The sequence below is a fragment of the Natator depressus genome, chromosome 2 (genome assembly GCF_965152275.1).
Source record: "Natator depressus isolate rNatDep1 chromosome 2, rNatDep2.hap1, whole genome shotgun sequence".
Taxonomy (NCBI): Eukaryota; Metazoa; Chordata; order Testudines; family Cheloniidae; genus Natator; species Natator depressus.
The window spans coordinates 234,681,558-234,698,442 of NC_134235.1; the positions used below are offsets into that span (position 1 = coordinate 234,681,558).

General features: G+C 37.3%; 1 protein-coding gene across 3 annotated transcripts in view; it reads right to left on the reverse strand.

The window, feature by feature from the left end:
- KIF5B (kinesin family member 5B) overlaps positions 1-16,885 on the reverse strand; it is a 74,353-nt gene that overhangs the window by 10,077 nt on the left and 47,391 nt on the right. For 2 of the 3 annotated variants that reach the window (XM_074946179.1, XM_074946180.1), the window contains exons 16-25: positions 16,065-16,253; positions 10,818-10,935; positions 10,383-10,444; positions 10,185-10,294; positions 9,373-9,474; positions 6,379-6,439; positions 6,210-6,281; positions 5,999-6,103; positions 5,315-5,531; positions 1,530-1,662 (exon numbers count right to left, since the gene is read on the reverse strand). In XM_074946179.1, the coding sequence (XP_074802280.1) occupies positions 1,530-1,662; positions 5,315-5,531; positions 5,999-6,103; positions 6,210-6,281; positions 6,379-6,439; positions 9,373-9,474; positions 10,185-10,294; positions 10,383-10,444; positions 10,818-10,935; positions 16,065-16,253 (1,169 nt within the window). The remainder of the gene's footprint in view (positions 1-1,529; positions 1,663-5,314; positions 5,532-5,998; positions 6,104-6,209; positions 6,282-6,378; positions 6,440-9,372; positions 9,475-10,184; positions 10,295-10,382; positions 10,445-10,817; positions 10,936-16,064; positions 16,254-16,885) is intronic. The other variant, XM_074946181.1, reaches the window with a different exon arrangement.

Here is a 16,885-nt window from a genome sequence, read left to right on the forward strand (position 1 = left end):
CCTTTGATGGACACATGGAACTTACTACCGACGTCAATGGGAGGTCTGCAGATCCCAGTGTTAAACAGAAGTTTCACAACTCTTCCATTTTTTAAAAACTTTAAAAAATTCATTTCTAACTAGCCCAGATGACTATCCCTCTTTTCCTTCCCCCGCCCAGGGGAGTACTGCAATAACCTAATGCAGAAGCGATTTTCTTAGCACTGACAACAAAAATTTAAGGCTTCAAAAGTTATGTCACTTATCTCTCTTAGCTGGCTAATCTCCTAAACTTAAGAACTCAGTCTAGCAGCTAACAGTCTCCCTGCTTGAATTTCCCAATGCCAACTAGTATACAGCTACAAAGAGCGGAAGTTCTTTTTCTTTTCCAAGTGAGATGACAGCTCAATAGGCAATGAGAGTAAGTCAATATACAAATTCTATCAATGGGAGAGAACTATGATCTGAGTATTTATAAAACAGCCAATCACCAGGGTATCTGGGTGCTAATCAACTGCCAGCATCAGTTCGCTGTCTGATACTTAAGAGACTTGGACTTGAAAATCTTGTACTTCACACTCCTGTTCTCTGGCCCCTCTCTAATCCCAGAAACAAAAAGCATAACCCCTAATAGCCTTCAATAACTTTTAAATCAGTGTAAAGGAAACTTTAGAAAATATGTTAATAGTAACTAGGAAAGAATGGAACTAAGATAAAAGCCAAATTCTGAGTCTTTAAGGAGAGATTTATAACATATACAGGATCTGAAGACCTGCAGGGCTCTAAGTGTGCACTGTGCTTCAACCTAAGACGCAGACAGTTTCAATACAGAAAACTAATTGTGCAGCAGATGCTCAGACAGATGGAATACTCAAAATAGGGCCGATGTTTTACAGTGAGCAGAGGGGAGCAACCAACTGCCATGAATCTATCAGTGTGAAAATATGCTTTAAAGCCCCATATCAACACTGGTACTTAAGTATGTGAAGGGTCCCACTGATTTCAATAAGTGCTCATTTGCTGTAATATATACTCATGCTTTTTTTAAAATCACATACTAATCTCAGTTACTGAAAATCTGACCACTGAAGCACTCTGTATAGTACTTTAAAAAAGTAACATTGAGAACTCAACTCAAACAGCAAGAGTTTTTACATCTACATTCGATGTTTTATGTAGTACGGTTGTGGCAAACTGATCTATACATTACAGCTTTTGTATTTTGTTCAATTAGAAGTACGATTTCTAACCCCAGAACTGCCCCTTTACTACACAACTGGACTTTGGTGTACAAAAGGAGGCAACAGTATGGGCTGCTTATTTACATATTTTAGCATAGTCCTCTAGTTGCAAGATATAACCACAGAATATTCAAGTGGTTTGTTTACACAGCTGGATGGATTATGAACACAAACTATGAAATACAGTAGTTTAAGGAGACACTAAAAAACAGCCCCGAGAAAGATTTCAGAATGGTAGCCATGTTAGTCTGTATCACCAAAAAACAACAACGAGTCCTTGTGGCACCTTAGAGACTAAGAGAAACTTACACTTTATCCTGCCGTCCTCCACCTCCACGCAGTGTGACTGGCTGGCTGTTTTGAGTAAACGCACCTCCCCCACGAATTGCACTTGGATGAGTTGGAGAAGCTGCTGGATGCTGGCCGGGACGGATAGGCTTAGCTACATGAAATAAAATGTGACTGTTAGAAATCATACACCAAGCAATTCTAATCATTTGACCTTTTATTGTTTAAATTCATTAATATTTTGTTTTATGACACCCTGAGAAATACATATTTTTACTATTTGCATCATGCTTTCTAAAATGAGAAAAACATTTTTAAAATCTAAGGAAGTGATGTTTTGGGGATTATAATAACCACATTGTTATACTCAGGTGATGTATCATATGATTGGTTGTATGAAACAGATGAATGCTAATTAGGATAATTAAAATTAGGTTCACAAGGCTGCAACAACTGTTGTAGGCAAAAGCTTGCTCTTAGATGTCTAAGTATCTTTTAAAACCAACTAGGTGAAGAACTATGTGCAAATTCAGTTACTCTGTGCCTTAAGGCCCAACCAGGCTGATTCTGCCTTATCAAGAAAACAAGCTACTGAAGTTTCTGCTGCTGTTATATCTGAGCTTCTTGAGTTATGCAGTTGCAGAAGCTGTGCCCTATCCAAAGGTGGAAGTGCCAACTTTTTGCTACTGGCTAAGGTGTACCACATCAGGCATTCAGCAGTTGCTGTCAGATCCTCCCTTCAAAAAGCTGAATCAAAAGATCTGCCAGTGTGATCACCATATATAGCAACAGGGTTCATGGTGGTTATGCATTCTCTTACATCCTGACTAGGTATCTTCTTAGCTGACAGCATCAGCTGGAGAAGTTTTGGGGCCTAGGCTGAAAGCTAGCAGGGTGAAGTCTTATCTTGGCAAACAGCTGCTACTCCCTGACAAAAATGAAGCTATGGCACTTATCGAGCTACAGATTCTCTTCCTCTTTAGGAATCCCCCAGGGAGAGGATGGGAGATCAGGGACAGGAGCACTACCATCACTCTCCAGCAACTCAGCATGGGAAGGGCCTTTTCTCCCTCATCCTTCCCCAATTTATAGCAAAAAAAATCATAAAATAGGCCCAGGACATGCCCCACTCTCCTCTTAGGGCTCTGAAGTTGGAGCAATTTCTCAAGCCTAGCTGACCTCAGCAGTAGGAGAGAGGGTACAGCTCTAAAACTGGGATTTTGGAAGCACAAGAAGCTCTGTGCTTGTGTTATAGTTAAAGTTGGTATGCTCAGAGAAATCTGCATGCACAATTCTATAGAATTGGACTAAAATAGTTTACCTCCCCCCTTCCCTGTCCAGCTAGCTTTTGGCCTTTCACAGAAAGCCACTCTCTTTGAATAGGTCAGCCCAGGGCCATTTTCTAGCATATCAGAGGCCTCTCCCTATGCTCTGTGACAAAGGTAGAAAGAGACCCTCAAATCTTCCCCATTCCCTTGTCCTTCTGGTGATCTAAGAGGAAGTAGAAATAAGGGACTGTTTTCCCCCCTCAACGCAAACTACTGTCTGCACAAACAAAACCATTTTAATACAGCAGTTCTCCCCCCTACTTCTGCAGCAAACATAAGACACTTTCTGCAGGGTTTATCCTGATCCCATTTCAGAAGCATGGCTTTTGGGGGAGACGGGCAAGATGGGAAAAGCTTTTCCAGTCCTGTCTCAGGGCTTCAGTGAAAACTTAAGGTTAGGGGATGAGGTGGTGCTCTGCTATTGACCAGTGGGGAGCGTTCGCTCACGGCACTGGCCCCACCCCAGCAGCACAAGGAAAATTTTCCAGATTCCTACTTCTTTGAGCAACAAATCTTTAAATCCATTTTCAATATAGACTGATGGTTTACTAAAGTATAGATTGGCAAGATTCTACTGTGTTTTCAGGTTTAAATAAGCAAATACTCTTGATGTTGTTTAATCTGCCATTGAAATCTGAGGTTGAAAGCTGTTACTATATAACACAAGAAAAATGGATAATAATGCTGTGTTAGACCACCCTCAGGTTAGCTAGATCGGATATTCGAATTGTTTTCAATGACTTCCCACAAATAGAAGAATTTGTGTCAAGTGAACTCCTGTTTAATAACTGGTATTTTGGATTAATGCAAGTTATAAAAGAGTTGTCTAGTGACTCATATCATTTTTTGGATACAGAACTTGCTCTCTGAGCATACATTTCTTCCCAGCCTTACCAATTTCTGTGAATGCAAGACATTTTAGAGAGATTAACTCTTTTCATCACTTTCTGTTCCCAGCATTAGAATGGCCATACTGGGTCAGACCAATAGTTTGTCTAGCCCAGTACCCTGTCTTTTGACAGTGGCAGATGCTGATGCTTCAGAGGGAATGAACAGAACAGGGTGATTATTGAGTGATCCATCCTCTGTCATACAGTCACAGCATCTTGCAGTCAGAGACTTGGGGACATCCAGAGCACAGAGTTGTATCTCTGACCACCTTGGCTAAGAGCCATTGATGGACCTATCCTCCAGAACTTACCTATTCTTTTTTGAACCCAGTTATAGTTTCACAAACATCCCTTGGCAACAAATTCCACAGGTCAACATCCTCTTTTTAGGGATGATACCATCTTATTCTTTATGTTGTATAATAAATCATGGTAGGTGATAGCTGCTCAGGTACTAAGGTAATGACCACAGCATTAAATCCTTGACTAAGAAGCACTATATTTTGATTGGCAAGCACCTTCAATATTTAAGCATGCAGAGGAATGGCTTTACAGATTATGATAATTACTGCGCATAGTAACTTGTACCTATCCTGCTGTTTAAAGTGGAAATTAGGGTAACTTTTTATAAATTAATAAAATGTATGTTCTATTCCATGTTCTTATACTGTTCTCACCACCACAGTATCCAAGTGCCTTACAGTCTTGCATTAAGAGATTTGAGTAACATCCGTCACATGTGGTTTTGTTCTCATCCTCGCTAGAGGGGAAATTTTGCGAGCGATGGAGTGTTTTGAGATTGGGCTTTTTTTGTTTGTTTTTAAGTACATGTTGCTTTGTACTGATATTAGAGAAGGCAAAGTTGAAGGAATGGACCTTGCATTTGGAATGGAAGGTGATGAGGACTGTTGTGTTTAAGTTCAAAACATTGAATTACAGAAGTCTTAGATCTTGCATTTTCTCCTTGGATCTTCCAGTTTTAGAGAGTCATGAGAGTCAAGTTTTGATGAGATCCTTCTACTCAAAATACATAACTAAGCAAATCAATTACCAAAAAAGTACTGTGAAAATTGTGTTTGTTGCTTTAGCAAAGGCATTACTAATTTGCTAATGAAATTGAGTACACTTAAGTTTCTTGTCCCTTCCCTTGTTTTGATAGCCACTTCGTAATCTTGCCATCACAAAAGTATAACAAAGACTTGCAGAGAAAATTATAGAATTTTTTGTTTATGTTCAAACTTTTGTTTTTAAAGGAGACAGAACATTCACCTTGGTAGTTCGTGTTCCATGCAGGTGAGGTTTTATATGGTGTGAAAGCCCACCCACCGAAGTGACAAATCACGTCAACAAAGCAATGACTTACAAAGATTTGCATGTACTGTACACTGAAATTAACTCCTGCAGTTTTTGTACTAAGTGATAAATCCCGCCTTTTTTCACATGTGCAACTCTCACTGACATTACTAGGAGCTGCAGGCATGTATGCAGGACAGAATTTGGCCTTAAGTTATCCAAAAAGAAGAAGAAGAGAAAGGAAAGGAAAGTTAACCAAAACATGTTTGGAAACTGCAGTATCTTCTTTACTAACCAATCTGTGCAGAGTGTCCTCTTCTGGCCATGTTCTTGGATCTCACGGCTTCCTTAATACGGTCTACCTCTTGCTGATATCGTTTGCGATCACGAGATGCATTCTCTTTGGCTTCCCTTAGTGCAGACTCCAAAGCTTTAACTCTCTCAGCTGTAGCTCTAAGTCGTTTCTCCAGTTTAGGAAGCTCACAGCGAAGATCTGCATTATCACGTACCAGCTGAGGATAAGCAAAATATCTTTAATTTTTCCCTGAAAAAATAATAATTACACTGTAGCAAGATGAGAGTAACCATAATAGACGGGACAATACTTTGTTGAAAGTTTAAACTGAATAAACTAATTAAAATAATACATATGAACAGTAAAATTTCCTGTTAAGTATTAAGAGTCAATAGAACTACACCACGTATCTAACTATAGATAGATACCACTGTATTATATATACAAACACACACCACCATTTCAGTCTAAATTGTAAAAAACCTTCACAGGAATACATTGGTCTATGTATTTAATATTAAAAATTGAAGTTAAAATTTGAGACAAGCACGCATCTCTGAAGTGTACAAACAACTACTCCAGGATACAAATATGTACACATGCATTATACCTTTAAAATACATCTCGAACAACAGTTTTTGAAGTTCTAAAGTTAATTTCATTTAGTCTTAAGTTTTACTATACCTGTTTGTGGACTTTTGTAAGCTGCTCAAGATTATTCTCAAGAAAGGAAATTTTCTGTTTTTGCGCAGCACTGCCTCCCGTATCATCTGAGTCAATCTCTGCACTCTATGGTAATAACAGAAAAGAGTGATACATTACATTAAATTAGTTAGGCTCACTTACTTACTACCACATTTAAATAGAGACAAGTCTTGCTATCATGCCATGTTACCTTTTTAACTCTAGTAGCCAGATCTTGAACAAACAGCTTCCGAAGGTTGTGTAGTGTTTGAAGTTCTTTTGCCTAAAACAATAAATAAGTATTTTACAGCTTAGAATTCTTAACAGGAACAAAAGTTACAAGCATTTATCTTAAGTACACATTGTAATAACTAACTTACCACAGTCTCTTCCAAACCCTTCAAATCTTGTCTTGCTTGTTCTCTTCTGTCTTGCATAACCCTAACAATCAAAACACAATACATATACACTAATACAGCTAAACATTTATATTTGTGTAAAATACAAACCTTATAAATCCTATTTTAGGTTCCAAAATGAAAGGAGATTAAGTCCTTAATTATGCAAAGTGCAAAACCACCCTACAATCAGTCACAAATGGCAGAGAATTCAAGAGCCCAAGATCAGAAGAGCAGGGATATGGTGAGAAAATTTGTATATAATTAGTGTTAAAAGAGATTTTAATAAGTCTGTTCAGACAGCTGAGTTATAGAACATCCTAAAACAGCTATATTAACATACCAGAGGTTGAAAAGTTCTGATTATAGGTCCAGAGCCATTGCTTGGAAAGATCTACTGTTCCTACAAATATTTCTAACATTGACTGGTCAAGGAGATAACAGATATTATGTGCGGGTGGGCTGAGGGATTTATTCAATTTGAAAAAAAAACTTTTCATGTTGTTTTACTGATTTCTTTCTTTATATATGAGCAGTTCAGATTTCCATTTTCGAAAAGATACAACAGCCTAATGATACCAATCACATTATAGGGTCTCTCTCAATCATCCTATTTAAGATTCATTCCTGTTAAATAAGCATCAACTTTATTGTTAAGGGCTCTGGTTTCAGCTTCTTTCAAATTATGAGGCAATTGGAGAGTTCAGGCAGAATACTGGGGAAAGGACCCAGGAACTGTATTTTGATCAAAAACATAGTGAAGGGTGAAAAGTAGGGAATCAGTGTTGGGTTTAAGGAGAAAGGAAACCAAACTTTGCAAGTTTTTTTTTTCCTATCTTTATAACAACAATTTCCTCCCACCCAGTATCACCAAAAGTCTAAATTGATTAAGCTATTCTACCACTTCTAATGCTGCAACAGGAAACGCTCATGAGCTCCAACTACATTTCAGATCTCATCTGGAGGGAGCCACAGCAAATTTATAAATATGTTTTTGAGTTTGAGACTAGAGAAGTTTTACACTGTTAGTATTCAGCATTGTCTTTGCTTTGAAAAGGCCATGCACATTTATGATACTGTACTGTAAAAAGTTAAAAATGAATACCTTGGCCTACACTTTAAAATCATCTAATTGTGATAATCTTACACTTCATGCCATCAAAACGTCATATGATTCAGTTATGCATACTGTATGAGGAACTGCTAGATTAAGAGATTAATGCTTGATATAATTTGGTCCCAAGTTGCTTTCAGATGGTATAAATACAGCACCAGGGTTTTTAACCCCTGCAGTTCAAGATGGCAGATACAAAAATTGTGTTGGAATTGAAGCTTTAGGGATGTGGACATAAAGCAAGAGTTAGAATGAAGTGACTTTATGGGCCAAAAAATTGTAACCTACCAGGATATAAAACAAAGCTGTGTTTTCCACTGGTGTAAGGGCATTTGTTTAAAAATCTCTGACGATTGATAATATTCGACCTTAGACGTACTTTGGCTGCCATCACTCTAAAAGGGATTTTGTTTTGCCATTGGTCATTGACTAACCAGCAGCTCCCAGACCAATGTAACCAAGTTCATAACTGATTTTCAAGTTTTAGCTACACAATTAAAATCTCCTACAAGTTTGCAGGCATGAATAAAAATTTCAGGTTGTGTCTTTATGGAAAACTACAATACGACAGGGCAAAACATGACACCCAGTAAATGTAAATTACATAGTTCTACAAGGCAGTCAATAAAACATTGCATTCAACTCTCTGGTAACCCTTCCAAATACATGCTCACCAATTTTCTGTAAACTAGAATATGTTCTGTGTCCCAATCCCCACATAAATCAATGAATTTTTGGACAAAGTCTTTAAAAAGATATCCATGAGAGCTCCTCTGGCTAGAGGCATTTAGAGAAATTTCTTTTTACATTTGTACATCCAATTTTGAGCCATCATAACCAATTCCCTTAAACAGTTTATTTAGTTTCCTGAAGAAGTCTATACGAGATTCAATCTTGCATGCACTGGGCAAACCATTACCCATTTTAAATTTGGCATGTGGGTAATCCAAAATGGTTCTCCCATAAAGAAATGGCATTAAAGCCAACTAAATGGTAGCATGTTTATTTTGGGGGGGGGGGGGGGGAGTGCCTCAGAATCAGGTCACAGTTTCAGACTTCGATTTTTAAAAAGAGGAAGGAGAGAACAGTGAGATGAGAGGAAGAAAAAATATTAAAGATGAGTGAACAATCCTACAAGTAGTAGCCCATTTCCACTTCAGAACAGTAATGGAATTCCTAAATCACAATAAAAACATCAAGTAACTGTGGCTGCCATGGGGAGGGAAAACAATTCTCTTAAAACACGGACTATTCTTTGAAGCGAAGTGGCACCAAACTAATAGAACATTCTAATACTGGAGGAATTATCGTGACTATGGATGGTGTGGCTGAGCCAGAATAAGCAGAGTTCTGGAGGCTTTAAGTAATGTGTAAGGCTAAGATTCTGTCACAGGTATTTTTTTTAGTAAAAGTCAGGGACAGGCTGCGGACAACAACAAAAAAATTCATGGAAGCCCACGACCTTGGGGGGCAGAGAGAGACAAACAGAGCTGCTGGGGCTTGCAGCTGCTCACCAACCCAAGCCACTGCTCTAGTGTCCCCTCGCCAGCCAGTTCCACCTGCCCCCTGCTCCAGGGCTGGATGGTGGCCAGCTGTTCCATCAACCCCCGGGTGGCCACCAGCCAGTTGTTCCAGCAGCCGTTGCTCCAGCAGCCCAGGGCTGACAGCTACTCCGGCCCTGCCTCAGAAGTAGTCTCAGAGGTCTCCAGAAAGTCACAGAACTCGTGACCGCTGTGACAGAATCGTATCCTTAGTAATGTGTTAAGTAATAACATCTCCCACACCACTTCAGCTCACTAGTATTTACAATTTTAATATTTGCAGCCACACATTTTCTTGCCTGAAGTATGATTATTACTTACGTAAGTTCATGCAGTTTTTTGCTTTTTTCCTGATCTGTAGCTCTCAGTTTCTCATGCTCAACTCTAAGACGTTCTTGCTCAAGCATCATCTTCTGGTTTTGGCTGGACGCAGAAAGTTAGGATTAATATACAAATATATAGAAACATGATGATACTCCGACAATGCTCCAAGTCTTCATCATTATATGCCATTCTTAGCAAAACTAAGCTGAGACAGAAAGTGCTCTGCTCCCTTTAATAAAGGATTATAAGGTCCAAAAGGAATCTGTTCAGACTGCATTATAAATTTAATCAGAAATCTTAGCAACTAATTGTTACGCAGGACTGATTATCTGATAGATGATCAGCAAATGAAATGATCTGTCAAATGAATGAAATCTTTATCAAAGCATCATGCTCACATTAAACAGGTTTACAATGCTGGAAAGAAGGTTTTTTCACTATACCAATAGATGCTTAGTATATTATCTTTATTTTATCCACACTAAAGTTAGGATTTCCAAATGCTAAATGCCACTGTTTTTTCATTACTCATCACTTGTAGAAACCCTAAAACTCAGCACCAACAGAGCAGTGTAAAGAAAAAAAAAAAAGGATGACATTCTTTGCTTTGAGCACTGTACCTCAGGTGACAACAAAGAGTTATCCTACTCACTACTATGAAGAATGGTTAAAGACTTAACTGAAGAACTAATTAAATCAGAATAATCAAATATTACCCAGAAATTAATATCCTAAGGAATTCAGTAATCTGCTAGGTATAAAAAATTAAGTAAAAAATCAATAAAATATTTTAACAGCACAACTCTTACTCTTGCAGTTCAGTAATAAGCTTCTCCTTTGCATCAACCTCATCTCTTAAGCTACTAATTTGCTTTTGATGGGTCTCACGGTGGCTTTGAATCTGCTGCTCAACAGCTTGCTATAGAAAAAAAGAATATTTGTTTTACTATTTAAAATATGAAGTTTTATATAAAACTATTAAGGAACAGCAAAATACATTAACTTGCCTTGACTTCATTTGCAGTTTCGACCTTATTTAAGTGCTCCTTCTCCATTTCATGGACTTTTTCTAATGAGAAAATAAAGTTTTCAGTTACAGAGCCTAGTCAATCATAGGAACAACTATCAGATTTACACTTACGTTTCATTTTAAACCTTGAATTAGGTTGCACGAAGTTTTTCGTATGCAGACAGATTAAGGTGCAGTCTTATATCCGTATCTCAACCCTCTTCTGAATAGTTCTTTCAGACAAGTGTCTCCACATACATTATCTCTAACTACTTTACTTTGTTTTCTAATACTTCTAAATTACACATTATATAGCACCAGATTGCTATCTTAATAAGACAAACACTAACCACATATCTTCTCCGATGCCAGTTATGCATACTGCATGGCCACATTAATGGTTACATACTTAAATATAAAGAATAATTCAGACCCTGTGCCCGAAGCTGGACTAGTTCTTCATTAAGGGAATCCACAGACTCTTCCAGTTGCCTCCTTTTCTGTTCCACGTTCTGAAGATATTCTGTTAGTGACTTGATCTTGGCTTCATGCTTTCAGAATGAAAACGAGATTAATTTACATTTAAACTAGGCATACGAAAATGAAGTTCCATGCAAGACTTAAAATATTAATTTTAAAAGGCAAAAATAACTAATCTGAAAACCAAATGCATACAAATATTCTCCTTTTTTAGAAAAAGGAAGGCTTGACCCAATTCAGGATCAAGATCCTCATAGTATGCCTTGTATACACTATCATAATACTTCAAAAACCTCTGCTCACACGTAAATACATTGATGGAATGAGAGAAAGGCAAGCTACAGATTTTTATCTTTGCACATCAGGGGGATAAAAAATTGTTTTTTTGGGGGGGAAATATAAAAATGTTTTTAAAATTTAAATATTTTATTTAAATAATTATTTAAAAAATAAACCTGTTTACAATTAAATCTGAATCTAATGCAAGATTTGTTAAGGCCTAAAATTATAATCTCTTAAAATATTAAAATAAAAAATATGCTGAATCCACGAGTCTCTATCAAAAACTGAATTAAATGCTGCTTTTCTCTATAAAGAAAGTCCGGGGAAAAATATCTAGCTTTTAAGGTCAAACTTTATAAATATGGCATAATACATCATATACTGTTTAAGGGTTTGATCCTGTGGGGGATCCAGGGGCTGTGCTACTTGGTGCAAGAGACTGGCAAAATGATCACAGGCACTGGAATCTGGCCTCTGACTTCAGGAGACATCATGCATCTCATTAGGATCATCCACTCCTGTTTTATAGCTTCTCTCCACGTGATCTCAAATTATGAATATTTAAGATTCCACCTTCCATTGAAACTTACTCTCCAGCTCATGGACAAACACCGGTCTGCCTAGTAACTACCAGCCCTTGCTTCCTGATGGTTCTGGACACTTCAGGTAAATGACCTCCTTGCTCTGTCTCATGGCATGTGTACACAGAGTTACAAACAGAAATCCAATAATTTCTCAATTGGCTCCCTCTGTCTCCAAACAAAATACTGCAGTGCAAAAGGCATGTGGGTTACACAAGCAACAATCCTGGATTGTTGTTAGTCCTTGTTTTTCTGGAGGTAGTGATGGCGGAGTTATGTAATAAGGGAGAAGTAGTGTACATAACCCAAAGAGAGCAACACTGGTGTCAAAGCAGGACACTGTGTGAAGAAGGGATGACATTCATTTGAGTGCAGCCTCTACTGTTGATTTCAGACCTGGAAACAGGAGGAAAAAACTGCCGTGGCTGCACGCCATAGTCCCTGTTTGGGAATATTTTCAAAAAAACCCTGTACCTCCGAGTAAAAAAAGGAACATGTGCCAAATGTAAACAGTGCAACAAAGATGTAAGATCTAGTTGTCAGAATGAAACATGAAAAATGCTTCTCAGAATGCAATGACTCTGAAGATGATGTGGACATGTTTGAAACAATTTGGATCAACTGATTCGTCAACTTAGTTTTGCACCATTCTTAAGCACTGCCTACCATGTTTTACTATGCTAGTGAATAATAAATTTTTGACAGTAATCTAAGCTGAGAGTTTTGGATGGCTTGATTCCTTATGAATTTCAAAGTGTGTGTGCTCAAACGTTTGGTATGTTAGTTTGCTGTGGGAGTAGTTATCAGTTACATTTTACAGTAACTGTTGAACTTCTGAGACAATTTTTTATTGCTAACATGATCAAATATCCTAGGTGCAGATTTCCTGTTTAACAGTAAAGTTTTATTAGCCATCCATGAATTTTAACATTTAAAATTTTTTTTCCCCAAGCTGTTTGGTATGTTGCTAGAAATAAAGACTTAAATAGATTTAGAGAATACTTATGATTTATTATTTTCCCTATAAAGTTGGGTTTACAATAAGTTATACTATTTAAACAGTGGTACAAACAGCTGCAGTATGTTGAATCAATTTACAAATCTCAGTGCACCGCTTTAAAAGTGCACTGAGTAATACTCAGCGTGAGTGGGACTTTTTTTTTTCTAAAACATTTTGTTTCAGGGTCCAGCTTAGACATAAAGAGTTATGAACATCCATCTGCAATGTCTACAGCTTCAGAGCCATCTGCTGGTATTACCAGCAGTGCTGCAACTAACAGACACCAGAGAGTAAATCACCTGCTTAAAAACAAAAAAGGGGGACTTTCTTCGTCATCCAGTGAAATCGTGGAAGAACTTATCTGGATCAGCAAATTCCAGCAAGACTCCATAGATGAAAAAGATGCATGGTTTATTTATGCATCAAGTTCTCCCCTTTTGTTTTGTTCAGAACAAATATTTTATTGATATGGTACAATCAATATGACCAGGCTATACTCAACCCAGCAGAGCAGACATTGCTGGAAGGTTGCTGGATACAGTATATGAGAAGGAAATGAACCGTGTGCAAAAAACATTGACAGGAAATTTGTTAATTGCAGTCTTGATGGTTTAGCCATGCACACACTGATCCAGTAATATGTGCTGTGTAACACAAGATGTGGTTGTTTATCTTACCGAAATAATTGGAGCAGTCAGTAAATGCCCATATATCAGAATACTTAAAAGAAACAGTAAAAGCTATAACAAATTGGACAAAAATTCAAGTGTCAAATGCATAGCTTTGTCAGAGGCAACGCTGTAAATGTAGTAAAGATGAGAAGAAATCTAGAAGATAATGAAGGGAACCTGAAACTTTAACATGGGGGCCATGCTCATCTGGTGCATCTTTTAGCCAAAGATGTAAATACAACTGCATGAATAAAGGAAAATGTTGAAAGAGCAAAATACTTCCGTAACAATCACTTTGCTTCAGCTTCACTAAAGAGAGTAGGAGGATCCAAACTAATTCTCCTCCAAGACGTATGATGGAATTCAGTGGTTGACTGTTTTGTGCTACTTATTAAGAACTGGCCTATTCTGATGACAATTTGTTCGGAAAATTGTGACAAAACAAATGAAACTATCTAAGCCAAAGCATGGATTTAAGAGACATGAAAATAAGCTGGAACTGAATACTCTGAAATTTATTTCCATGGCTTTGGACAAACTGCAGAAAGATTGCTACTGTATTGCTGATGCTGTTGAAATTTGGAAGTGTATTTCAAGAGACACTGAAGAAAGAAATGCCCAAGAACAAAAGTTAAATTGCAGGCAGTAAGGAAGTGGATGGATCAAGGACTTACTCCATCTCATTTTCTTGTCAATATTCTCAACCCAAAGTACCAGAGTAGATACCTAACTGCTGGAGAAGATGCTGCTGTAACATGGGCATCACCCATCAATCATGGCAAACCTATTAAATTTCAGGAGTGGAGGTGAACCACTCAAGTAGTACATGTTTGCTGCTGGTGTTTTAAAGAAAGTCATACCAATGAACTGATGGAAATCTGTAGAACCAGACATTGTTGAAATGCTAACCCAGCTTTTGACAGCACTAGCTTCTTCTGCAGGCATAGAAAGAATATTTTCTTCATTTGGACTCATTCAAAGTTGACAAATTGATTGGGAGTTGAAAAAGCAGCCTATGAATAAAAATGAGGTGGGAGGGGCTGATATTTACTGTTTTAAAAGTCTGCAGGACAGCCTACGTAACGTAAGAGACTTCCGTCTCATTTTCAAGAGACTTAGGTGAGTAGGAACTTCAACTCCAGTCACTTTTACTTAGGCATATTTGAAAATTTTCCCAGCAGACCTGAAAAAATCAGTTTAATTCACTGACTATTGTTAATACCTGTTTCTTTAATAAATAACAGAGTTGTAAATGTGAAACATGTTTTGATAAGTTTATGTATCCAAAACATTTAAGGTTATTTTGTTCAATAAAAATAAATGTTATATGTGGTTGTGTGTGTTTGTTTAAATACCAGTTACCATCCTAATGCAGCTTGACACACATCATAAACAAAAAGTTAATTATCTAGTAAATAAAATTTCATTCACCATTTTCTAACATACTTAAAATGTATAATTAATAAGAATCTGAAAATATTAAGCTATATAGTTGCTTAAATAAATGTACATAGTTATAGTGTAGCTTCCTAGGTATCAAAAAGATGTACCAAATCTAGTGTGGAGGCTCTATTTAGTTGTAAATCAACATGTTTTAACGGTTAGATCAACCAATGACAATGCACCTTTCTTTAAAAAATACCGAAACCTGAAGTATAAATGGAAAAGTTGATTCAAAATGATTATTTAAATTGCCCTGATTTAAATCAATCTACCCTGTTGCACTTGAGGATTTATCTACCCAGAAATGGAAAGTTGCTTTCCCTATAAGATGGAGATAAAGTCATACCAGTCATACAGAGAAAAGAATTAGGGGAACAGCCAGACTGTTACATATAGACAGTTAATTTGAAATTTTTGAAAAGCTCAAACAACAAAAAAAAACAAACAAAAAAAAGAGCAGTTCTACTGTGATAACCTCCTCATACTGTGTCTAAACCCTGATGCCTTGCCTCCCCTCCTCCTTTCAATTTGTGTTTAAACTGGCTGTCTCCTCAGAGCGCTTCAGAAAAAGGGCAGCTTTGAGAAATTTGTATGCAACACTCCAACAGCAAAAAGAATGTCAGCCAGCCACAAAAGAAAGATTAACCCAGTATAAGAATGTTGTTTCAGTGTTAAATAGAAAATTATGGAAATGGAGATTTAAGTCTAGGGACCTATAGTGGGGTTTTAAGACATCCTAAACCACGCACCTGTGCTCTCATGTTTCACAGGAAGCATTAATCCCTTGGTGTCTATAGTTCTCAGTGCACTTTGTATCAAGAATGATAAGATTTTTTAAAGATAATCTTAAACACTTTAGTGTATTGCCGATATTAAAAACAGGTTGATGAATACACCATTAAGACCATTTGAAGAAACAGATGCCTGATTTCTCACCTGTTCTGCAAAAAGAAGTTCAGATCAAAACCTCTGAATTACTATTTTTAAAATCTGACTTGAAAAAGAGTTCTGTGTAAGCTCGAAAGCTTGTTTTCCACCAACAGAAGCTGGTTCAATAAAAAGATATTACCGCATCCACCTTGTTTGTCTATTTTCAAAATTGTATGCTATAGGTTAAGTGAGAGCAACCTAGCTACTGACCAGTAACTTGATAACCAACCAACATAGGAATCATGTTTCAAAAGTGACTTAAATCAGCAAAGCTAGAGTAATGCAACATTTACCTGTGAGATAAGAAGCTGACAAGCTGCCAGCTCCTTTTCGTTTTCTTCAATTTTTTTATTGCTTTCAGTTTGAGTGCTTTCTAGCTGCTTGCAGCGTTTTACCATTGTTTTCACTTCTGATTTCATTTTGCTAATGTACAGTCTTGCAACTGTGAATTCTTCATCTATCATGCCAGTTCCTTCAGGCTGCTGAAAGAGAAATTCAGAATTTGAAAGGTTTAAGTGATCAAAATATTCATATTAAATATGGGATGCAGCAGCTCAAAGTACAATCAGAAAACAGAAATGCTTAGTCCCTAGTACACAGTCATTGCACTGCTATTCAATTTCAGACCACGTTTATGGTAGCCACCGCTACTACTGTTTTTCATTTTTTCCTCTGCAGATTTAAATAAATTCATACACAACTTATACTAGCCTTTCTAGTGGGAAGCAGGTGGGGTTAAGTCATACTTATTTTTTTCCCCTCAAGAAATTCTGACTTGTGTTTGCCAAGCTGTAGGTCACTGCAAGTGTTTACAGGTCAGCGACAAACTCTTCAAAATAATTTAGTTTGTTAGTCTATATGAGAATTTTCTAAGTGAACACGTGAGCATTTGAAAAGAAACTGTCTGAAGTGGAAAATGAAGTCGTCTTATACCCACAGGGAAGGTATAGGCAGCTGTAGTATCTTCTATACATGGCTTATTAGTTAACTCAATTACTCCGGAAGGAACAGCTATTCTAGAAGTAAAAGCAACCATTACCCGTCAGTGCTCAGCCTTTCCTAAGCAGGTACCATCAACTGTGCCAAATTACATCTGGTGATTTAGCGATATGGA